This window comes from Somniosus microcephalus, chromosome 3, assembly GCF_052327205.1.
Source record: "Somniosus microcephalus isolate GS21.2 chromosome 3, FLI_Smic_1.0, whole genome shotgun sequence".
Taxonomy (NCBI): Eukaryota; Metazoa; Chordata; class Chondrichthyes; order Squaliformes; family Somniosidae; genus Somniosus; species Somniosus microcephalus.
The window spans coordinates 343067646-343094229 of NC_140989.1; the positions used below are offsets into that span (position 1 = coordinate 343067646).

The 26584-nt window shown below is 54.4% G+C and overlaps 1 protein-coding gene across 1 annotated transcript in view; it reads left to right on the forward strand.

Moving 5' to 3' along the window:
* LOC147122292 (dihydropyrimidine dehydrogenase [NADP(+)]-like) overlaps window positions 1–26584 on the forward strand; it is a 1139740-nt gene that overhangs the window by 873899 nt on the left and 239257 nt on the right. The window contains exon 15 of the mRNA XM_085983269.1: window positions 10735–10803. Coding sequence (XP_085839395.1) covers window positions 10735–10803 — 69 coding nt within the window. The remainder of the gene's footprint in view (window positions 1–10734; window positions 10804–26584) is intronic.

Sequence of the window (26584 nt, forward strand, 5' to 3'; positions counted from 1 at the left end):
GTGTCTTGAGGATTTTCTGATTGATTGTCCTTGAATCTGAGTTGTTGCCTCAGATGATTGGTTCTCAGCTGTGTGATCAGGTTGTTCACCAGTATCAGTCTCTTGACCTGCTGTGGCTGGTCCCATGAGAAGATCTCGACGATTTCTTCTCAGAACAGCACCCTCATCTGTCTGAATGGTGTATGACCTTGGTTGAACTTCACTCAGGACAGTTCCCTTCTGAGTCCATGTGTTTGTTTTGTCTTTCAACCTTACTTGGTCACCAGTGTGGAGTTCAGGTAGGTTTTGTGTTCCTCTGTCATAGTAGTACTTTTGCTTTTCTTTCTGTTGCTCTTTGAACTTCCTCACTTTCTCCCCCTCTTTTGTTTTCAGGAGGTTCTCCGGGATGGGTAGGTTTGACCTTAGCCGACGTCCCATCAGGAGTTGGGCTGGTGACATACCACACTCGAGCGGCGTTGTGCGGTATACAAGCATGCTTTGGTAGAAGTCAGTTCCACTGTCTGTTGCCTTGTACATCAGTCTTTTCACTGTCTGGACCGATTTTTCCACTAGTCCATTGGACTGTGGATAGTGAGGACTTGACGTTGTGTGGACAAAGTCCCACTCTTTGGCAAAGTGTCGGAAATTTGCATTGTTAAACTGGGGTCCGTTGTCTGTGAAGACCTCGCTTGCCACGCCATGTCTGGAGAATATGGCTTTCATACTTCTTATCACAGCTTCTGCAGTGGTGGTGTACAGTCTACAAACCTCTGGATACAGGGAGTAATAGTCTGTGACGACAAGATAGTCCTTCCCTTGACATACGAATAGGTCAGCGCCTACCTTCTGGTAAGGTCTGTCTGGTGCTGGGTGTGGCTTTAGTGGTTCTACCGGATTGCTTGCTCAATATTTCAGGCATATTGTGCAGTTTGACACCTCATTTGTCACATCTTGGTTGATTCGTGGCCAGTACATCGCCTTTCGTGCTCTTTTCTTACACTTTTCGATTCCCAGATGTCCTCCATGGATTTTTTTTAGCATCTCTCTTCTCAGACTCTTTGGGATAACTATTTTACTTCCTTTGTAGATGATGTCTTCGACCACTGATAGTTCCGCCCTGCAGTTCCAGTACTCTGCTATATCAGGTGAGCAGTCTTGCTTCATGTTGGGCCATCCATCCAAGATGCTTTTTCTCAGTCGTCTCATTGTTTCATCTTTGTTTGTCTCAGTCTTTATGAGCTCCATTTTTGCATCTGCTATGGGCAGTGCACTTGTGATCATGTCCACGTAGGCGTTCACTTTTTCATCCATTGTGGTGTTTGCGGGCTCACTTGGGTCAACAGCTCTGGACAACGTGTCTGCTGTATACATCAGCTTACCCGGTGTGTACGCAACATTCAGTGTATAGCGTTGCAGCCTGATCATCATTCTTTGTATTCTAAGCGGACAGCTATTTAGTGGCTTTTGGAACAATGCAATCAAGGGCTTATGGTCAGTCTCTACACTGATTGCTTGTCCTGCCACAAACTGGTGAAATCTTTCACAGGCGTATGTGATGCTGAGCAGCTCCTTTTCTATTTGAGCATATCGCGTCTCTGCGTCTGTCATTGAGCACGATGCATATGCAATAGGTTGCCAGTAGTCATATTGTTGCAGAAGAACGGCACCGAGCCCACTCTGTGATGCATCTGATGATATCTTGATGGGTCTCGCTGGGTCATAAAACCTCAGAACTGGTTCCTCTGTGAGCAGTTTCTTTAGATCGCTCCATGACTTCTCATGCTCATGATTCCATTCCCATTCTATGTTCTTTTCAGTTAGTCTTCTTAGTGGCGCTATTTTTTCTGAGAGGTTGGATATGAATTTACCCATGTAGTTGATCATTCCATTAAACCTCTGCACGTCCTTTTTGCATTGTGGCCTTGGCATATTCTCAATGGCGGACACCTTTCTGGGATCTGGTTTGATGCCCTCACTGCTAAGGATATCTCCCACGAATGTCAGTTCTGTCACCCCGAGCTGGCATTTCTCTCTATTCAGCTTCAGGTTTGTTTTCCTTGTTGCTTCCAGCACTTTTTTCAGTCTCTCGTCATGCTCAGTTCTCATGGTTCCCCATACTATGATGTCATCCATTGATGTATCAACTCCCTCCAGGTGCTCATAGATCATATGGATAGTCTTGTGATACACTTCAGGAGCTGAGGCAATGCCAAATGGTAACCTTAGGAATCTGTATCTGCCAAATGGAGTGTTGAACGTGCACAGTCTTGAACTTGCTTCGTCCAGCTTCATCTGCCAAAATCCTGAGGACGCATCTAACTTGCTGAAATATTTTGCATTTGCAAACTGTGCCATGATTTCCTCACGTGTAGGAAGCTTGAAGTGCTCTCTCTTTATTGCTCTGTTTAGATCTCTTGGATCCAGGCAAATTCTGAGCTTTCCATTCTTTTTGTCCACTACGACGAGGGAACTCACCCACTCAGTTGGCTCATCTATCTTCTGAATCACGTTCAGGCTTTCCATCCTGTCCAACTTTGCCTTCAGTTGCTTTTGAAGAGCAAACGGAACTTTTCTGCATGGATGTATGACCAGTGTCATACTTTTATCTACTCTGATCGTGTGTTCTCCTGGAATGCAGCCTAGACCCTTAAATAGGTCTTTGTACTCTTTCATGAGTTCATCATAGACTGTCTCTCCTTCGCTTTCCACAACGAGGACTCTCTTTACCAGGTTCAGTCTCTCACAGGCTTTTAACCCTAGTATGGCTTGCACATCCTTTGGCACCACGATTAATGCTAGCGTGTGCTCTCTGTCCTTGTGTGTTACTTTGACAATGCATTTTCCTTTCACTGGTATATCAGTACCTGAGTATCCGGTCACTTTCACTTGTATTCCATGTAACTTTGGTCTGGGTCTAATTCTCTTAAAATCGGTCTCTGATATCACATTAACTTGTGCTCCAGTATCCAATTTAAATGGAATGTGTATGTCATTCACTTTTAGTGTCAATATCCAGTCTCTTTCTTCTTTTTTGTTTTCAGACACAACATCTACATTGAATTCCTCTATCTCGCTTTCATCTACTGTATGGACCTTGCTTTGTTGCGCTTGTTTTTACAGCAACAGGCATAATGGTTGTTTTTGTTGCATCTATTGCATGTTTTACCATATGCTGGACACTTTCTTGGTGGATGCTGTGTACCGCATCGACTACATGACTTCTGATTGTCCCTTTCATTTTCGTTTGCTGGCCACGTCTCTTTTTTCACATTGGCGCTCTCTTTGTTAAACGGTTTGTATCCGTTCTTTCTCACTGCATCCATGTTGCAGCTTCTGTCACTGAACAGCTCCTTTGCCTGCAACTTCACAGTCTCTGTAACCCTACACAGTGCTATGGCTTTTCCCAGGTCTAGATCTTGCTCTCTTAGCAGTCTTTCCCTTAGACCATTATCTGGAATACCACACACCAGTCTATCTTTTATCAGTGAGTCTGTCAGTCCCCCAAATTCATACAATTTGCTTCGGTTTCTCAGTTCAGTCACATACTGATCAATAGTCTCGCCGATTTTCTGTACACATGTGAAAAATTTGTGCCTCTCAAAGGTCACGTTGCGTTTAGGTATGCAGTAGGCCTCAAACTGTTCCATTATTTTATCTAGCTTCATTTTGTCTCCATCAACAGCAAATATGAAATTATTATATACCTCCAGCGCTGCATCACCCACGACACGTAAGAACAGTGACGATTTCTGTTTATTACTTTTATCGTCAGCTCCGATTGCTGATAAATACAACCCTACACGTTGTTTGAATCTTCTCCAATTTTCAGCCACATTACCTGTCAATTGAAGCGTCGCCGGTGGGAGTAAACCTTCCATTTTTTCACTTCGTTAGCTATTCTCTAATGGTAAGCAACGATGTTCTCTTCTGGCTTGCTAATATGTGGAGAGCTGATTTCGCTTACTTGCCACAACTGCGTTCACTGTCCCATCAAGTTGCTAACTTCAGATTTTTTCTCTTTCAGCCACTTCTGACATCATGTTTTGATTTCTTTTTGGGTTCAATAAAGACTCATTTCTGAAAGAGAATGTTGTTTAATCTAAAGTCTTGTTCAAGACTTTCTACAGCTTTTTACAGAACACACTATGCTGTGATGCATCTAGAATGAAACTGAAAGTAAAACTCCTCTGGACTGCTTGTCTCTCACATGACCTCTGCTGGTCAGGCAAAAGTAATCAAAAACACAGACAAATATGCTGTAAGGCATAAGTAATCAAACACAGACAAATATCATCACTATTTGCTGATATCATTACACTCCAGAACTAGCCGCACCTCTAGCCAAGCTATTCCAGTACATCTACAACACTGGCATCTACCTGACAATGTGGAAAACTGTCCAGGTATGTCCTGTCCACAAAAAGCAGGACAAATCCAATCTGGCCAATTACCACCTCATCAGTCTACTCTCAATCATCAGCAAAATGATGGAAGGTGTCATCGAGAGTGCAATCAAGCGGCACTTACTCACCAATAACCTGCTCACTGATGCCCAGTTTGGGTTCCGCCAGGACCATTCGGCTCCAGACCTCATTACAGCCTTGGTCCAAACATGGACAAAAGCGCTGAATTCCAAAGGTGAGGTGAGAGTGACTGCCCTGGACATCAAGACAGCATTTGACCGAGTGTGGCATCAAGGAGCCCGAGTAAAATTGAAGTCAATGGGAATCAGGGGGAAAACTCTCCACTGGCTGAACTCATACCTAGCACAAAGGAAGATGGTAATATACTGGCATGGGTGGAAGATTGGCTATCTAACAGAAAACAAAGAGTTGGGATAAATGGTTCATTCTCGGGCTGGCAATCAGTAACTAGTGGTGTTCCGCAGGGGTCAGTGCTGGGACCCCAACTCTTTCCAATCTATATTAATGATTTGGAGGAAGGGACCGAGTGCAACATATCCAAGTTTGCCGACGATACAAAGATGGGAGGGAAAGCAGTGAGTGAGGAGGACATAAAAAACCTGCAAAAGGACATAGACAGGCTAAGTGAGTGGGCAGAGATTTGGCAGATGGAATATAATATTGGAAAGTGTGAGGTTATGCACTTTGGCAGAAAAATCAAAGAGCAAGTTATTATCTAAATGGAGAGAAACTGCAAAGTGCTACAGCACAAAGGGATCTGGGGGTCCTGGCGCATGAAACACAAAAAATTAGTATGCAGGTGCAGCAGTTGATCAGAAAGGCCAATGGAATCTTGGCTTTTATTGCAAGGGGGATGGAGTATAAAAACAGGGAAGTCTTGCTGCAGTTATACAGGGTATTGGTGAGGCCACACCTGGAATACTGCGTGCAGTTTTGGTTTCCATATTTAAGAAAAGATATACTTGCTCTCGAGGCAATTCAGAGAAGGTTCACTCGGTTGATTCCGGAGATGAGGGGGTTGACGTATGAGGAAAGGTTGAGTAGGTTGGGCCTCTACTCATTGGAGTTCAGAAGAATGAGAGGCGATCTTATCAAAACATATAAGATTGTGAGGGGGATTGATCGGGTGGATGCGGTGAGGATGTTTCCACTGATGGGTGAGACTAGAACTAGGGGGCATAATCTTAGAATAAGGGGCTGCCCTTTCAAAACTGAGATGAGGAGAAACTTCTTTACTCAGAGGGTGGTAAATCTATGGAATTTGCTACCCCAGAGAGCTGTGGAAGCTGCAACATTAAATAGATTTAAAATGGAGATAGACAGTTTCCTAGCAGATAAGGGAATTAGGGGTTACGGGGAGAGGGCAGGGAAGTGGACGTGAGTCTAGGTTAGGATCAGCCATGATCCTATTGAATGGTGGAGCAGGCCCGAGGGGCCGTATGGCCTACTCCTGCTCCTACTTCTTATGTTCTTATGTTCTTATGGCTGTGGTGGTTGAAGGTCAATCATCACAGCCCCAGGACATCGCTGCAGGAGTTCCTCAGGATAGTTTCCTGGGCCCAACCATCTTCAGCTGCTTCATCAATGACCTTCCCTCCAACATAAGCTCAGAAATTGGGATGTTCGCTGATGACTGCACAGTGTTCAGTTCCATTCGTGACTCCTCAGATAATGAAGAAGTCCATGCCTGAATGCAGCAAGACCTGGATGACGTTCAGGCTTGGTCTGATAAATGCTAAGTAATATTCGTGCCACACAAGTGCCAGGCAATGATTATCTCCAACAAGCGAGAGTCTAACCACCGCCCCCCTACATTCAACGGCATTACCATCGCCGAATCCCCCACCATCGACACCCTGGGAGTCACCATTAACCAGAAACATAACTGAACCAGCCACATAAATACTGTGGCAAAAGAGCAGGTCAGAGGCTGGGTATTTTGCAGCGAGCGTCTCACCTCCTGACTCCCCAAAGACTTTCCACCATCTACAAGGCACAAGTCAGGAGTGTGACGGAATACTCGCCACTTGCCTGGATGAGTGCAGCTCCAACAACACTCAAGAAGCTCGACACCATCCAGGACAAAGCAGCTCGCTTGATTGGCACCCTATCCACCACCTTAAACATTCACTCCCTCCACCACCGGTGCACCGTGGCTGCAGTGTGTACCATCTACAAGATGCACTTCAGCAACTCGCCAAGGCTTCTTCGGCAGCACCTCCCAAACCAGCGACCTCTGCCACATAGAAGGACAAGGGCAGCAGGCACATGAGAACACCACCACCTCCAAGTTCCCCTCCAAGTCACACACCATCCTGACTTGGAAATATATCACCATTCCTTCACGGTCACTGTGTCAAAATCCTGGAACTCCCTCCCTAACAGCACTGTGGGAGTACCTTCACCACATGGACTGCAGTGGCTCAAGAAGGTGGCTCACCACCACCTTCGCGAGTGCAATTAGGGATGGGAAACAAATTCTGGCCTTGCCAGTGACGCCCACATCCCAGGAACTGATTAAAAAAAATTGGGGTCCCATGTACATCAAATGGCCCTAATTTGCATATGAAAAGGTCCTATCACCTGACTCAGGTGGGTGCTGCGGCTGCCCAGAGGTACGCCCTGGGGAAGATATGCACGGCCACACCGTCGGCGGGAACAGGGCAGCGCGTCATTCCCCACCATTTTCGGGGCACTACCGCCCCTTTTCCACAGGCGGGAGGCCGTGAATTACCTCCCCTGTATTACTGAATTTCCACCCCAACTAATCTTCTTCTAAGACAGAAGGCATATGACTCATTCAGTGGCTCCCAGAATGCATAAGGGAAACATCCTCCTTCATGCGGTTGAAAATTGGCTTTAAGTACCTTGTAGTAATGGTAACACACAAGCTCTCCTCTACACAAAAGAAGCGTTTGTCCTAGGCTGCCTATCTCTGAGGAGCACAAGCACAATAAAGATACATCTTTCCCTGAGCTTCTTTACTACTTCCAAATGCTATTTGTTCACATCTTGGCTCAACGATGCCAAGGTCTCAGTAGGTCCATTTCTAGGTTTCTATGGGCAGAGTGCAATCCCCATCTCTGCTTAACACAGTTCCAGCTCCCAAAGCAAGAAGAGAGCCTAAACCTTCTAAATCTCAGGATTTGTTACTGGGTGACCCACCTCCATGGATTATCAACTAGAGCAGAGCCACTCCACAAGGACTTTGACTGGGCAAGTTAGACAAGTGTACCCCCCCCCAACCTCTTTGCGTACCCTCCTCTTCACAGAGCTATAGAGACCAGCTGAAGAAACACCTAGGCACACATCATTATCAGATAAAATACTGAAGGAAATTAACCTTTCTATAAATCATAATTGTATAATAATGAATCAAGAGAACTTTTATTCTTGCTCCATAGTAAATAATAGAAACAAGCTAAGATTACACACTGTTCATAGCAAGTTAACTGAGATTTTGGAGATAGCAATTGTCTTAGTGTCAAAGTTACGTACTAGTTTTAACTGGCTATATACTACATTCCCCATGAGAAGAATCTGAAAAGTAATTATGGTCTTCAACCGTTATTGATAATGGTATTATCAATTTCTCAAACATGTTTGACTGTCAGGGGTACACTATTGAAGAGAATATCACACCTCTGCATACTGCTAGATATATCTATATATATAAATCGGTACTTCTGTCTGTCATTCTGTCATTCTGTCTGTCATCGCGTGTGCGTCTGGCGGGCTATGCGCTCGAAAGTTACAGGGCGTACCTACGCGCGCGTTACCTCCAAAGAAAGCTTACGCTTCCGAGACGGTTTTAAGCATATTTACGTTTCGGCCGGGCTAAAATCGCACCCGCGGTATCCCAAAAACCTTCAACATTCCGCTCATTAGCATCTCATTATCCGCTCATTAGCGACAGAGTGACCTCGAGGTCGACCAATCGTACGGCGGCTTGCTGCCGCGTGCGGCCGGGCCAATCGGTGCGTGTGTGGGCGGTCCTTATCGTTCTGAACCGAGGTGAGTCGCCGCCATCTTGCTTCCATTCTTTTTCCTGCTTTCTGCGTCTTTCTTTTCAAATATACATTTCCACCAAAATAAAATTAAATTTATTAAATTGTTTTTAAATAAATCACTCATTTGTAAACCTAACCTGAACATTCTTTTTCCTACCTTTCCCCGTTTTTTTCTTAGGCCTCAAAGCCTGCGCCTTTCTTGCCCAGCCAGGCCCGAACTAGGTGATTGCGCTTCTGCTAAGCTCCTCACCCGCCCCCCCCCCCGCCGTGTCACGTTACCCAGGGCAACGGCGTCAGCCACGAGGGTCAGGGTGCGCGCGCAGCAGGAGCACGTGAGACGCGGCATCTCTGTTCCGCGCTCGGCGGGGGGGGGGGGCGGGGCTATGCCACCGGCCGTCTCTCAGAGCCGCAATCGGGCTTGGCCGGGGGAGTGCGGGGCTCGGCCGCCGGCCGTCTCTCAGAGCCGCAATCGGGCTCGGCCGGGGGGGGGGCGGGGCTCTCGGCCGGGGCCCCCCCACCCTGCCCCCCCTTCCGCCCCCCCCGCCCCCGCCCCCCCTTCCCGCCCCCCCTTCCCCCTCCGCCGACCCCCCTTCCCCCCCGCCCCCTCCCTTCCCCCCCCGCCCCCCCCTCCCTTCCCCCCTCCCTTCCCCCCCTCCCTTCCCCCCGCCCTTCCCCTCCCCCCCGCCCGCCCTTCACCCCCCCGCCCGCCCTTCCCCCCCGCCCGCCCGCCCTTCCCCCCTCCCCCCCGCCCTCCCTTCCCCCCTCCCTTCCCTCTCCCCCCTCCCTTCCCTCCCCCCCCTGCCCTCCCCCCCACCCTTCCCCCGCTTCCCCTCCCCCCGCCCTCTCTTCCCCCCACCCGCCCTCTCTTCCCCCCACCCGCCCTCTCTTCCCCCCCAGTCGCGCTCTCTCTCTCTCTCTCCCCCCCCCCCCCCCAGTCGCTCTCTCTCTCTCTCTTCCAACAACAACATGCCCTCGAAAAAGCTTCGGCACCGCCAGGCACTTCAGCTAGTATATGTATAAAGCAGTAAGTGTTTCTGACTCGACATTTGTAATAGTGTGGCGGTTCCACCGGGTGTCCCTTACATATATAATGTACATAATTCACTTTAACCTAACTGTATGCATATTACTTACCTGTTTGGGCCGTTGCCCCTTTAAGACGTGCCCTAGCGCTCTGACGTCACGTCACGTATCACGTGACGCACCTAAACGCATTGGCCGCCGGCCTAGTTCGGCCGTCCGCTCCCTCGACAGTCGCAACGGCCAGCCACAGTGCCGGATGCCTATCGTGCCTGCGACTTCGGCCACAACGGCCAGCCTCAGTGCCAGGTAGACGCGTTGAGGCAGGTCACGTCACTGGCTGTGGAGAGCGCTGACGTCACGACGCGGTCACATGACCACCTAAGCGCGGGAAAACGCGACCGAGCATGATGACGTCATCATGCTCTCCACAGGACTGCGGAGTCAGTCCTTGTGGCGTCCCCGCTGGGGAAAGACCTACTTCACAGCGCTCCTGCATCCAGCCGCCTTACCTGCTGTATTTCGTCTGTTCTTGTAAATAAACAACTTCTAGATTGTTCCCCTGAAGTCGAACTCGATTATTTAGTAGTCATTCGTCCGATACCTACCTAGGTGAACACGAACTGCTACAATAGTACTATTTGCTTGCAGTAAGTAGTGATAATACAATTGTATATGATCCCCAGCTTTATTTTGCATTATGAAAGGGATTTCTTGTAAGAGATATGTTTATATATAATAATATAATATAATACAGTACATACACATGCTCTGGGCAACAATACATCCATTTCTGAACTGTATGTCAGTATAATGCATAATTTTTTGTTTGTAATGTGGCTTCAATAATATTAGTCATTACTGTTTGTGGGGTATTGATGTAAAAAGACTACTGAGCACTTGGTGTGAGTATAAAACAAGGCTTTAATCAACTGTTTCACTACCATGAGATTCTAGTTACATCACTAGTTCCTGGTTACAGAAACATCCTGAGCAAGCTGGGCCCACGCCCGAGTATTTATACTCCTTGGACGGCGCCACCAGCTGGCCGCCCAGTGTTACATCATGAGTTATTTCTTCATGAATGATGAGATTCATGACAGGGTATACTTCAGCATTAAATGAATATTTAATGCCATACAGCCTGTGCCCATACTGAAATATTCAGTTAGTAATGAAAAACACCCTGATAAGGAGGTTTACAAAGCTACAGAATAAATCTGTTGGTATAAAGTAATCTTTTCTCTGATGTTTTTTAACCTTTGCTGTAACAGATATTTAATATAGATTTTTTTAATTAGATTATTATTGCCAGCCTCATGTGCACTTACAACAAGAATGATTGGACAGAACTGGCAAAAATGGTAGAGGTAGGTCTTTTGCTTTTGTATTTTCTATTTCACTATAGAATTGATTTTAACAGTTTTACTGAGCTTCACATTGTGTTTTTTGGGGGGGGAGAATGAATTAATTACACATAAACTTTAAACATGTCGCACTTTCCGTCAGTGAGAAGCAGTATTATTTGCAGTTTTATGTTATAATACTGATCCATCAATATTAGATGAATCTTAATTTAAGCAACTGTTGCTGATGGACAGGGTGGGATGGATAATAAATTCATTCTCGGGATGTGGGCGTCGTTGGCAAGGCTGGCATTACCCATTCCGAGTTGCCTGCAAACGTGGTGGACCTTTTTCTTGAAACAAACGGAGTCCATGTGCCATTCTTTGTCGTAGTTTGATACAACTGAATGGCTTGCTAGGCCACTTCAGAGGACAGTTCAGAGTCAGCCGCATTGGGGTAGGACTGCCATCACATATGGGCCGGACCAGGTAAGGACGGTAGGTTCCAATCCCTAAAGAACATTAGTGAACCAGTTGGGTTTTTACGACAATCCGACAGCTTTAAATTAGGCCAGCTTTTTATTTCCAATTGTATTTAAACTGAATTTAAATTCTCCAACTTTCAAACAGTAAATGTGACCCGATGTGATCCAACCAGATCTGGCAATGAATGGCTAAGCCAGTTGTGCGCCATAATCGTTCAAATCAGTGTCCCTTGGACTTAAGGGAGCGAAGATGGGGGCCATGCCAAGGGCGATGGCCAGGGTGGGAGAGAGTGAGGGCTAAAAATTCAGGGACTTTATGTCATCCGTTACCGGCAAAAAATGACGCAAAGAGGGTGGCGTGTCCCGCGCTGTCCTCCATTTTCCCAGACCGTTCAGAAGTATCGGCCTGCAAAGATAAATAAGGGAGTGGTGACGTGCACATCAACTTAACGCCACTACGGCAAATTTGGACCTTTGCGATGAGTTCAGCGCTGGGTCCTAAGCACGCCAGGTAAACCCAGCGTGCAAGTAGGCTCACAGAGGTGCCGTCACATCTCTTTTTCCCTACCACATAGGTCGGTGGCGGGTGATGTCGATGGCCCCGCTGCTGGCTCCAGCCTACTCTTTCGAATTACATTCCTGAGGTTGGGCTTGTTAAGCCCGCCCAGTGCATTTCCCCACCAATTACAGGAAGCGGGTCTGATGATGTCATTTGATGACTCATCATCAGCCAGTTTCCTTAAAGGGACCATGCGCAAATTTACTTTTGACATTTGTGCTGTCAGTGTTCTACAGCATTGAGGTGCTGCAAACACCGACAAGCACTGGACAGAGGTGCATGGCTGCACCAAGGCTCTCCCATGACTCCCTTCATATGTTTATGGAGGGAGTCACAGCACACAGGGAGGTGCTCTTCCCTTCCCATGGGCGGAAGAGACCTCCCCAGGAGACCAACGCAGCCTGATTGCACATTGCACAGGAGGACACAAGCAGGGATGTCATCAGGGGAACCAGACTGCAGTGGCACAAACCTTTCAATGATCTCAGTAGATCACAAAATGTTACTGCAAAGCCACACTCAACCTCATCCTGCTGTGCCACACATCACATCCCCATCACTCTGCCTTGCCTACCCTACTCCTGCATATCCTTACTCACACCAACTTACCTTGCACCTCCACCCATCCCTCTCTATCTACATTATCACATCCCCATCTCACTAGCCACCCCTCACACTCACCCTCATCCGAGTCTAATCATACCAACTAACAACACACAAGGGTAGGCACTTGGGTGTTTTAGCCAATGTTCATGTGAAGTTTCGGTTATTGTGCTGTCAAACATTGAAATCTTTATTTTCAACACTTTGCGTTCTTGGACAGATTTGTGTGGACCTTTGGAAGTGGCTTAGTGAGTTGCAGTGAATGGTGAGACATAACCGTATCCCCCGCAATGGTGATGAGTGTGAAAGGAATGGCTTGGGCATTGGAGGGATGCTTTATGGTGTTGGTGAGGGGTGGTGCCAACCTGGCGCATCATGTGGCAGCCAGGGTGTGCAGCGTCAAGTGAAGTAAATGTGACCATGGTGAGGCCATCCCTGGCATCCGGGCAGCAATGTAGTTGGCTGCTGATGCTCTCTGTCCTGTGCAGCATCAGGTGATTGCGGAGAAGGTTGGTATGGTTGTTGGTGCTCCTGGTGTGCCTGGTTATGCTGGTGTTGTGGCTGATCGTGGCCAGATTCTGATGACTAAGGTGAGAGAGTATAAACTGTACCCATGCTGATGGAATAAATGGCAGGTGAACTTGAGATGACAGAAGTGATCTGTCAATGGTGAGAGAGGTTGTTCCAATGAGATAACACTGGATAGAGAGTTTGCTCCAAACACCTGCAGCCTCTATAAAGCTCAATCTGTCTTCCAAATGCAGTAAGCAACAGCTTCTGAGCTTGGAAAGTAAACAGCTGTGAGATGGGAGCTTTTATAGCACATTTGCAGCTGTCAAGTAATGAGATGATTCCATGTCCATTCAACTCCCACCCAGCTTAACAGACATGATCCCCGAGCAGCGTGGACCCCGTTGGCGAGCTGGTAAATTCTAAAGATGAGCTGAAAATAATTCTTAATGCTCTGTTATCAAGGTCATAATGACTTGAACTGCCTCCCCCGCCACTGCATGTCGGGTCTGCTCAGCGTAGACAGACCTGACATTTGGTAAAGGTGCGTGGCGGCGGGTTGACAGCGAGGTCCCGACCCGGTCGAAAAAACACTTTCCCACCCGACTCGCCACTGATCATGTCCGCTGACCCCCCCCCAGAAAATTCCCCCCTTAATGAATGACTTGTGTGTGCCTTTGCCTATCCTACTGATGTCACGCAGTATTACCCCAGTGACTGCAGCATGGCTGGTGGAAGGCTGCTGACTTTCAGTGGGGGAGACTGCAAATGGCCTTCCTGGTCGACCTTTAGGAGCTGGCGGCTGGGAGTGTCAAATCAAGTGATGGTGTTTCTTCTTCATCTTCTTCACTCTCCTCTCCCTCTTCTGGGCCAACCACCAGCTGGGCAGGCTGCATTTCTTGGGTGTGTGAAATGAGGAAGGCAAAAGAATGACAGGAGGGTGGGAAAGCAAGAAGTGGATGTTAAAAATCTTTAGCCCCCAGTCTGAATTTTTCTTGGGTAGTGCTTCGTCCATTTTCAGCAGCCATTAACCCGAGTTGCCAGTGGCACGGCAACTCTCGTGGTGGCCACCAATCTTTCCCTCTAAGAGTTTTACTGAAGACAAGGGCATCAAAGGTGGAGATGACAGTGTTATTGAGCAGATAGGTAGCTGCAGAAGTATTGTAGCCAAAGGCCCTCCAGGATTTTGAAAGTGTCATTGTAAGTGACATGTGGTAGAGCTATTTCCCAGAGGAATATGCAGAAAGAAGTGGGGTTGGAAGGGGGATGTGGGTGGTGATGGATACAAAGAAGTGATCAGAGATGGCCTTGTCTGTGATTGAGATGATGGGAATAGAGAATAGTGTGAGATAGCAAGGTCGAGGGGATGGCTGTGAATATGGGTAGGAGAGTTTATATGGAGGGGGAGGTTAAGGGAGTACAGCCGTGAGATTTCCTTTTTAATGGAAGTAGAATTAAAATAAAATTAATTCCATTGTTCTCCTGTGATGTGCATCTGATCACATTAACGTGAAATAGTGTTTGATTTCCTAAAATGTTTTCTTGTTGCCACATTACTCATGATGGTACAAATCCTTATGTAATGTACCTGAAATATGGGGGTTAAGTTTAACACCCAAAAACAGGTGGATTTGGGTCATGTCAGAAGTTTAAATGTAAAAAATTTCAAATCCAAACCCAACCTGTCTCGAAAGCGCACACGTCTGGCATTAACAGAGGCGGGACAAGGGGCAGGCGGTCAACCAATCCGCTCTCAGGAGGCGGGTGGGTTGTTAAAACCTTTTAAGAGGCTGCGTACCTCCATCTTAACCAGGATCCTATTTTTTACTACTTGTGGGCCAGAAGTGATTCCTCCAGGCCCAACAAGCTTACCCTGTAAACCCTGCCCCGACACCTCCAAGATCTTCCCCCGAACCCCCCCATCACCGACCCCCCCAATCTCCCCGCAATCACAGACCCCCCCTGATCACCCCGCAATCACCGACCATCGCAATCTCCCCCCCATCACCGACCCACAAATCTCCCCGCAATCACCGACCCCCCCCAATCTCCCCGCAATCACCGACCCACAAATCTCCCCGCAATCACCAACCCCCCCTGATCACCCCGCTATCACCGACCATCGCAATCTCCCCACAATCACCGACCCACAAATCTCCCCGCAATCACCGACCCCCCCCAATCTCCCCGCAATCACCGACCCACAAATCTCCCCGCAATCACCAACCCCCCCTGATCACCCCGCTATCACCGACCATCGCAATCTCCCCACAATCACCGACCCACAAATCTCCCCGCAATCACCGACCCCCCAATTTCCCCGCAATCACCAACCACCCAATCACCCCGCTATCACCGACCATCGCAATCTCCCCACAATCACCGATCCCCAATCTCCCCGCAATCACCAACCACCCAATCTCCCCACAATCACCAACCACCCAATCTCCCCACAATCACCGACCCCCCAATCTCCCCGCAATCACCGACCCCCCAATCTCCCCGCAATCACCAACCACCCAATCTCCCCGCAATCACCGACCCCCCAATCTCCCCGCAATCACCGACCCCCCCAATCTCCCCGCAATCACCAACCATCGCAATCTCCCCACAATCACCGACCCCTCAATCACCCCGCAATCACCGACCCCTCAATCTCCCCGCAATCACCGACCCCCCAATCTCACCGCAATCACCAACCCCCCCAATCTCCCCGCAATCACCGACCACCCCAATCTCTCCGTAATCACCGACCCCTCAATCTCCCCGCAATCACCAACCCCCGAATCCCCCCACAATCACCGACCCCCCAATCTCCCCGCAATCACCGACCCCCCCAATCTCCCCACAATCACCGACCCCCCCAATCTCTCCGTAATCACCAACCACCCAATCTCCCCGCAATCACCGACCCCTCAATCTCCCTGCAATCACCGACCCCCCCAATCTCTCCGTAATCACCAACCACCCAATCTCCCCGCAATCACCGACCCCTCAATCTCCCTGCAATCTCCGACCCCCCCAATCTCCCCGCAATCACCGACCACCCCAATCTCTCCATAATCACCGACCCTCCAAATCTCCCCGCAATCACCGACCCCCCCAATCTCCCCGCAATCACCGACCCCCAAATCTCCCTGCAATCACCGACCCCCCAATCTCCCCGCAATCACCGACCCCCCAATCTCCCTGCAATCACCGACCCCCCAATCTTCCCGCAATCACCGACCCCCCAATCTCCCCGCAATCACCGAATCCCCCAATGCCCCCGCAATCACCGACTCCCCAATCTCCCCGCAATCACCGACCCCCCAATCTCCCGGCAATCACCGACCCCCCAATCTCCCCACAATCACCGACCCCCCAATCTCCCCGCAATCACCGACCCCCCAATCTCCCCACAATCACCGACCCCCCAATCTCCCCGCAATCACCGACCCCCCAATCTCCCCTCAATCACCGACCCCCCAATCTCCCCGCAATCACCGACCCCCCAATCTCCCCACAATCACCAACCCCCCAATCTCCCCGCAATCACCGACCCCCCAATCTCCCCGCAATCACCGACCCCCCAATCTCCCCACAATCACCGACCCCCCCAATCTCCCCGCAATCACCGACCCCCCCAATCACCCCGCTATCACCGACCCCTCAATCTCCCCGCAATCACCGACCCCCTAATCTCCCCGCAATCACCGACCCCCCAATCACCCCGCTATCACCGACCCCTCAATCTCCCCGCAATCACCGACCCCTCAATCTCCCTGCAATCACCGACCCCCCAATCTCCCCGCAATCACCGACCCCCCAATCTCCCCACAATCACCGACTCCCCAATCTCCCCACAATCACCGACCCCCCAATCTCCCCGCAATCACCGACCATCCCAATCTCCCCGCAATCACCGACCCCCCAATCTCCCCGCAATCACCGACCCCCCCAATCACCCCGCTATCACCGACCCCTCAATCTCCCCGCAATCACCGACCCCTCAATCTCCCTGCAATCACCGACCCCCCAATCTCCCCGCAATCACCGACCCCCCAATCTCCCCACAATCACCGACTCCCCAATCTCCCCACAATCACCGACCCCCCAATCTCCCCGCAATCACCGACCCCCCAATCTCCCCGCAATCACCGACCCCCCCAATCTCCCCGCAATCACCGACCCCCCCAATCTCCCCGCAATCACCGACCCCCCAATCTCCCCGCAATCACCGACCCCCCAATCTCCCCGCAATCACCGACCCCCCAATCTCTCCGTAATCACCGACCCCCCAATCTCCCTACAATCACCGACCCCCCAATCTCTCCGTAATCACCGACCCCTCAATCTCTCTGCAATCACCGACCACCCCAATTTCCCCGCAATCACCGACCCCCCAATCTCCCCGCTATCACCGACCCCCCAATCTCCCTACAATCACCGACCCCCCCAATCTCCCCGCAATCACCGACCCCCCAATCTCTCTGCAATCACCGACCCCCCCAATTTCCCCGCAATCACCGACCCCCCAATCTCCCTGCAATCACCGACCCCCCCCAATCTCCCCACAATCACCGACCCCCCCAATCACCCCGCAATCACCGACCCCCCAATCTCCCCGCAATCACCGACCCCCCAATCTCCCCGCAATCACCGACCCCCCCAATCTCCCCGCAATCACCGACCCCCCAATCTCCCCGCAATCACCGACCCCCCCCAATCACCCCGCTATCACCGACCCACCCAATCACCCCGCAATCACCGACCCCCCAATCTCCCCGCAATCACCGACCCCCCAATCTCCCCGCAATCACCGACCCCCCAATCTCCCCGCAATCACCGACCCCCCAATCTCCCCGCAATCACCGACCCCCCAATCTCCCTACAATCACCGACCCCCCCAATCTCCCCGCAATCACCGACCCCCCCAATCACCCCGCTATCACCGACCCCCCAATCTCCCCGCAATCACCGACCCCCCAATCTCCCCGCAATCACCGACCCCCCAATCTCCCCGCAATCACCGACCCCCCAATCTCCCCGCAATCTCCGACCCCCCAATCTCCGACCCCCCCAATCTCCCCGCAATCACCGACCCCCCCAATCTCCCCGCAATCACCGACCCCCCAATCTCCCCGCAATCACCGACCCCCCAATCTCCCCGCAATCACCGACCCCCCAATCTCCCCGCAATCACCGACCCCCCAATCTCCCCGCAATCACCGACCCCCCCAATCTCCCCGCAATCACCGACCCCCCAATCTCCCCGCAATCACCGACCCCCCCTGATCACCCCGCTATCACCGACCCCCCCAATCTCCCCGCAAGCACCGACCCCCGCAATCTCCCCGCAATCACCGACCCCCCAATCTCCCCGCAATCACCGACCCCCCAATCTCCCCGCAATCACCGACCCCCCCAATCTCCCCGCAATCACCGACCCCCCAATCTCCCCGCAATCACCGACCCCCCAATCTCTCCGTAATCACCGACCCCTCAATCTCCCCGTAATCACCGACCCCTCAATCTCCCTGCAATCACCGACCCCCCCAATCTCCCCCCAATCACCGACCCCCCAATCTCCCCGCAATCACCGACCCCCCAATCTCCCCGCAATCACCGACCCCCCCCAATCTCCCCGCAATCACAGACCCCCCCAATCACCCCGCAATCACTGACCCCCCAATCTCCCCGCAATCACCGAATCCTCCAATCCCCCGCAATCACCGACCCCCCCAATCTCCCCGCAATCACCGACCCCCCAATCTCCCTGCAATCACCGACCCCCCCAATCTCCCCGCAATCACCGACCCCCCAATCTCCCGGCAATCAGCGACCCCCCAATCTCCCCGCAATCACCGACCCCCCAATCTCCCCACAATCACCGACCCCCCAATCTCCCTACAATCACCGACCCCCCCAATCTCCCCGCAATCACCGACCCCCCCAATCAGCCCGCTATCACCGACCCCTCAATCTCCCCACAATCACCGACCCCTCAATCTCCCCACAATCACCGACCCCCCAATCTCCCCACAATCACCGACCCCCCAATCTCCCCACAATCACCGACCCCCCAATCTCCCCGCAATCACCGACCCCCCCAATCACCCCGCTATCACCGACCCCCAATCTCCTGGCAATCACCGACCCCCCAATCTCCCCGCAATCACCGACCCCCCAATCACCCCACAATCACCGACCCCCCAATCTCCCCGCAATCACCGAACCCCCCCAATCTCCCCGCTATCACCGACCCCTCAATCTCCCTGCAATCACCGACCCCCCCAATCTCCCCGCAATCACCGACCCCTCAATCTCCCCGCAATCACCGAACCCCCCCAATCTCCCCGCTATCACCGACCCCTCAATCTCCCCGCAATCACCGACCCCCCCAATCTCCCTGCAATCACCGACCCCCCCAATCTCCCCGCAATCACCGACCCCTCAATCTCCCCGCAATCACCGACTCCCCAATCTCCCCACAATCACCGACCCCCCCAGTCACCCCGCAATCACCGACCCCCCAATCTCCCCGCAATCACCGACCCCCCAATCTCCCCACAATCACCGACCCCCCCAATCTCCTGGCAATCACCGACCCCCCCAATCTCCCCGCAATCACCGACCCCCCAATCTACCCACAATCACCGACCCCCCAATCTCCCCACCATCACCGACTCCCCAATCTCCCCACAATCACCGACCCCCCAATCTCCCCGCAATCACCGACCCCCCCAATCTCCCCGCAATCACCGACCCCCCAATCTCCCCGCAATCACCGACCCCCCAATCTCCCCGCAATCACCGACCCCCCAATCTCCCCACAATCACCGACCCCCCAATCTCCCCACAATCACCGACCCCCCAATCTCCCCGCAATCACCGACCCCCCCAATCTCCCCGCAATCACCGACCCCCCAATCTCCCCGCAATCACCGACCCCTCAATCTCTCCGCAATCACCGACCCCCCCAATCTCCCCGCAATCACCGACCCCCAATCTCCCCGCAATCACCGACCCCCCAATCTCCCCGCAATCACCGACCCCCCAATCTCCCCGCAATCACCGACCCCCCAATCTCCCCGCAATCACCGACCCCCCAATCTCCCCACAATCACCGACCCCCCAATCTCCCCGCAATCACCGACCCCCCAATCTCCCCGCAATCACCGACCCCCCCAATCTCTCCGTAATCACCGACCCCTCAATCTCCCTGCAATCACCGACCCCCCAATCTCCCCGCAATCACCGACCCCCCAATCTCCCCACAATCACCGACCCCCCAATCTCCCTGCAATCACCGACCCCCCAATCTCCTGCAATCACCGACCCCCCCAATCTCTCCGCAATCACCGACCACCCAATCTCCCCACAATCACCGACCCCCCCAATCTCCCCGCAATCACCGACCCCCCAATCTCCTGGCAATCACCGACCCCCCAATCTCTCCGCAATCACCGACCCCCCAATCTCCCCGCAATCACCGACCCCCCCAATCTCTCCGTAATCACCGACCCCTCAATCTCCCTGCAATCACCGACCCCCCAATCTCCCCGCAATCACCGACCCCCCAATCTCCCCGCAATCACCGACCCCCCAATCTCCTGGCAATCACCGACCCCCCCAATCTCTCCGCAATCACCGACCACCCAATCTCCCCACAATCACCGACCCCCCAATCTCCCCGCAATCACCGACCCCCCAATCTCCCCGCAATCACCGACCCCCCCAATCTCTCCGTAATCACCGACCCCTCAATCTCCCTGCAATCACCGAATCCCCCAATGCCCCCGCAATCACCGACCCCCAATCTCCCCGCAATCACCGACCCCCCAATCTCCCCGCAATCACCGACCCCCCCAATCTCTCCGCAATCACCGACCCCCCCAATCTCCCCGCAATCACCGACCACCCAATCTCCCCACAATCACCGACCCCCCAATCTCCCCGCAGTCACCGACCCCCCAATCTCTCCGTAATCACCGACCCCTCAATCTCCCTGCAATCACCGACCCCCCAATCTCCCCGCAATCACCGACCCCCCAAACTCCCCGCAATCACCGACCCCCCCAATCTCCCCGCAATCACCGACCCCCCCAATCTCCCCGCAATCACCGACCCCCCAATCTCTCCGCAATCACCGACCCCCCCAATCACCCCGCTATCACCGACCCCTCAATCTCCCCGCAATCACCGACCCCCCAATCTCTCCGCAATCACAGACCCCCCCAATCTCTCCGCAATCACCGACCCCCCCAATCTCCCCGCAATGACCGACCCCCCAATCTCCCTGCAATCACCGACCCCCCAATCTCCCTGCAATCACCGACCCCCCCAATCTCCCCGCAATCACAGACCCCCCCAATCACCCCGCAATCACCGACCCCCCAATCTCCCCGCAATCACCGAATCCCCCAATCCCCCCGCAATCACCGACCCCCCCAATCTCCCTGCAATCACCGACCCCCCCAATCACCCCGCTATCACCGACCCCTTAATCTCCCCGCAATCACCGACCCCTCAATCTCCCTGCAATCACCGACCCCCCAATCTCCCCGCAATCACCGACCCCCCAATCTCCCCGCAATCACCGACCCCCCAATCTCCCCGCAATCACCGACCCCCCAATCTCCCCGCAATCACCGACTCCCCAATCTCCCCGCAATCACCGACCCCCCAACCTCCCCACAATCACCGACCCCCCAATCTCCCCGCAATCACCGAACCCCCCCAATCTCCCCACAGTCACCGACCCCCCAATCTCCCCGCAGTCACCGACCACCCCAATCTCCCCGCAATCACCGACCCCCCAATCTCCCCACAATCACCGTCCCCCCAATCTCCCCGCAATCACCGAACCCCCCCAATCTCCCCGCAATCACCGAACCCCCCAATCTCCCCACAATCACCGACCATCCCAATCTCCCCGCAATCACCGAATCCCCCAATCTCCCCGCAATCACCGACCATCCCAATCTCCCCGCATTCACCAACCCCCCCAATCTCCCCGCAATCACCGAACCCCCCAATCTCCCCACAATCACCGACCATCCCAATCTCCCTGCAATCACCGAATCCCCCAATCTCCCCGCAATCACTGACCCCCCAATCTCCCCGCAATCACCGACCCCCCCAAATCTCCCTGCAATCACCGACCCCCAAATCTCCCCACAATCACCGACCCCCCAATCTCCCCCCAATCACCGACCCCCCCAATCTCCCCGCAGTCACCGATCCCCCAATCTCCCTGCAGTCACCGACCCCCCAATCTCCCCGCAGTCACCGACCCCCACAATCTCCCCACAATCACCGACCCCCCAATCTCCCCGCAATCACCAACCCCCCAATCCCCCGGCAATCACCGACCCCCCCCCAATCTCCCCGCAATCACCGACCATCCCAATCTGCCCGCAATCACCGACCCCCCCAATCTCCCCACAATCACCGACCACCCCAATCTCCCCGCAATATCACTGACCACCACAATCTCCCCACAATCACCGACCCTCCCAATCTCCCCGCAATTACCAACCACCCCAATCCCCCCCAATCACCGACCCCCCCCAATCTCGCCGCAATCACCGACCCCCCCAATCTCCCCGCAATTACCGACCCCCCCAATCTCCCCGCAATCACCGACCACCCCCAATCTCGCCGCAATCACCGACCCCCCCAATCTCCCCGCAATTACCGACCCCCCCAATCTCCCCGCAATCACCGACCCCCCCAATCTCCCCGCAATCACCGACCCCCCAATCTCCCCGCAATTACCGACCCCCCCAATCTCCCCGCAATCACCGACCCCCCCAATCTCCCCGCAATCACCGACCCCCCCAATCTCCCCGCAATCACCGACCCCCCAATCTCCCTGCAACCACCGACCCCCCAATCTCCCCACAATCACCGACCACCCCAATCTCCCAGCAATCACCGACCCCCCCAATCTCCCCGCAATTACCGACCCCCCCAATCTCCCCGCAATCACCGACCCCCCCAATATCCCCGCAATCACCGACCCCCCCAATCTCGCCGCAATCACCGACCCCCCCAATCTCGCCGCAATCACCGACCACCCAATCTCCCCGCAATCACCGACCCCCAATCTCCCCGCAATCACCGACCCCCCAATCTCCCCGCAATCACCGACCCCCCAATCTCCCCGCAATCTCCGACCCCCCCAATCTCCCCGCAATCACCGACCCCCCCAATCTCCCCGCAATCTCCGACCCCCCCAATCTCCCCGCAATCACCGACCACCCAATCTCCCCGCAATCACCGACCCCCAATCTCCCAGCAATCACCGACCCCCCCAATCTCCCCCCAATCACCGACCCCCCCAATCTCCCCGCAGTCACCGACCCCCCCAATCTCCCCGCAGTCACCGACCCCCCCAATCTCCCCGCAATCTCCGACCCCCCCAATCTCCCCGCAATCACCGACCCCCCCAATCTCCCCCCAATCACCGACCCCCCCAATCTCCCCGCAGTCACCGACCCCCCCAATCTCCCCGCAATCACCGACCCCCCCAATCTCCCCGCAATCACCGACCCCCAATCTCCCAGCAATCACCGACCCCCCCAATCTCCCCCCAATCACCGACCCCCCCAATCTCCCCGCAGTCACCGACCCCCCCAATCTCCCCGCAATCTCCGACCCCCCCAATCTCGCCGCAATCACCGACCCCCCCAATATCCCCGCAATCACCGACCCCCCCAATCTCGCCGCAATCACCGACCCCCCCAATCTCGCCGCAATCACCGACCACCCAATCTCCCCGCAATCACCGACCCCCAATCTCCCCGCAATCACCGACCACCCCAATCTCCCCGCAATCACCGACCCCCAATCTCCCCCCAATCACCGACCACCCCAATATCCCCGCAATCACCGACCCCCCCAATCTCCCCGCAATCACCGACCATCCCAATCTCCCCGCAATCACCGACCACCACAATCTCCCCGCAATCACCGACCACCCCAATCTCCCCGCAATCACCGACCCCCCCAATCTCCCCCCAATCACCGACCCCCCAATCTCCCCGCAATCACCGACCCCCCCAATCTCCCCGCAATCACCGACCCCCCCAATCTCCCCCCAATCACCGACCCCCCAATCTCCCCGCAATCACCGACCCCCCCAATCTCCCCGCAATCACCGACCACCCAATCTCCCCGCAATCACCGACCCCCCAATCTCCCCGCAATCTCCGACCCCCCCAATCTCGCCGCAATCACCGACCCCCCAATATCCCCGCAATCACCGACCCCCCAATCTCCCCGCAATCACCGACCCCCCAATCTCCCCGCAATCACCGACCCCCCCAATCTCCCCGCAATCACCGACCCCCCCAATCTCGCCGCAATCACCGACCCCCCAATCTCCCCGCAATCTCCGACCCCCCCAATCTCCCCGCAATCACCGACCCCCCAATCTCCCCGCAATCACCGACCCCCCAATCTCCCCGCAATCACCGACCACCCCAATATCCCCGCAATCACCGACCCCCCAATCTCCCCGCAATCACCGACCCCCCAATCTCCCCGCAATCACCGACCCCCCCAATCTCCCCGCAATCACCGACCCCCCAATCTCCCCGCAATCACCGACCCCCCCAATCTCCCCGCAATCACCGACCCCCCAATCTCCCCGCAATCACCGACCCCCCCAATCTCCCCGCAATCACCGACCACCCCAATATCCCCGCAATCACCGACCCCCCAATCTCCCCGCAATCACCGACCCCCCAATCTCCCCGCAATCACCGACCCCCCCAATCTCCCCGCAATCACCGACCCCCCAATCTCCCCGCAATCACCGACCCCCCAATCTCCCTGCAATCACCGACCCCCCCAATATCCCCGCAATCACCGACCACCCAATCTCCCCGCAATCACCGACCCCCCAATCTCCCCGCAATCTCCGACCCCCCCAATCTCGCCGCAATCACCGACCCCCCAATCTCCCCGCAATCTCCGACCCCCCCAATCTCCCCGCAATCACCGACCACCCCAATCTCCCCGCAATCACCGACCCCCCAATCTCCCCGCAATCACCGATCCCCCAATCTCCCCGCAATCACCGACCCCCCAATCTCCCCGCAATCACCGACCACCCCAATATCCCCGCAATCACCGACCCCCCAATCTCCCCGCAATCACCGACCCCCCAATCTCCCCGCAATCACCGACCCCCCAATCTCCCCGCAATCACCGACCACCCCAATCTCCCCGCAATCACCGACCCCCCAATCTCCCCGCAATCACCGACCCCCCAATCTCCCCGCAATCACCGACCCCCCCAATCTCCCTGCAATCACCGACCACCCCAATCTCCCCGCAATCACCGACCCCCCAATCTCCCCGCAATCACCGACCACCACAATCTCCCCGCAATCACCGACCCCCCAATCTCCCCGCAATCACCGACCCCCCCAATCTCCCCGCAATCACCGACCCCCCCAATCTCGCCGCAATCACCGACCCCCCCAATCTCGCCGCAATCACCGACCCCCCAATCTCCCCGCAATCTCCGACCCCCCCAATCTCCCCGCAATCACCGACCCCCCAATCTCCCCGCAATCACCGACCACCCCAATCTCCCCGCAATCACCGACCCCCCAATCTCCCCGCAATCACCGACCACCCCAATATCCCCGCAATCACCGACCCCCCAATCTCCCCGCAATCACCGACCCCCCAATCTCCCCGCAATCACCGACCCCCCCAATCTCCCCGCAATCACCGACCCCCCAATCTCGCCGCAATCACCGACCACCACAATCTCCCCGCAATCTCCGACCCCCCCAATCTCCCCGCAATCACCGACCCCCCAATCTCCCCGCAATCACCGACCCCCCCAATCTCCCCGCAATCACCGACCACCCAATCTCCCCGCAATCACCGACCACCCCCAATCTCCCCGCAATCACTGACCCCCCCAATCTCCCCGCAATCACCGACCACCACAATCTCCCCGCAATCACCGACCACCCCAATATCCCGGCAATCACCGACCCCCCAATCTCCCCGCAATCACCGACCCCCCCAATCTCCCCGCAGTCACCGACCCCCCCAATCTCGCCGCAATCACCGACCCCCCAATCTCGCCACAATCACCGACCCCCCAATCCCCCCCCAATCACCGACCACCCCAATCTCCCCGCAATCACCGACCCCCCCAATCTCCCCGCAATCACCGACCCCCCCAATCTCCCCGCAATCACCGACCCCCCCAATCTCCCCGCAATCACCGACCCCCCCAATCCCCCCCCAATCACCGACCACCCCAATCTCCCCCCAATCACCGACCACCCCAATCTCCCCGCAATCACCGACCACCCCAATATCCCGGCAATCACCGACCCCCCAATCTCCCTGCAATCTCCGACCCCCCCAATCTCGCCGCAATCACCGACCCATCAATCTCCCCGCAATCACCGACCCCCAATCTCCCCGCAATCTCCGACCCCCCCAATCTCGCCGCAATCACCGACCCCTCAATCTCCCCGCAATCACCGACCCCCCAATCTCCCCGCAATCACCGACCACCCCAATCTCCCCGCAATCACCGACCCCCCCAATCTCCCCACAATCACCGACCCCCCAATCTCCCCGCAATCACCGACCACCCCAATCTCCCCGCAATCTCCGACCCCCC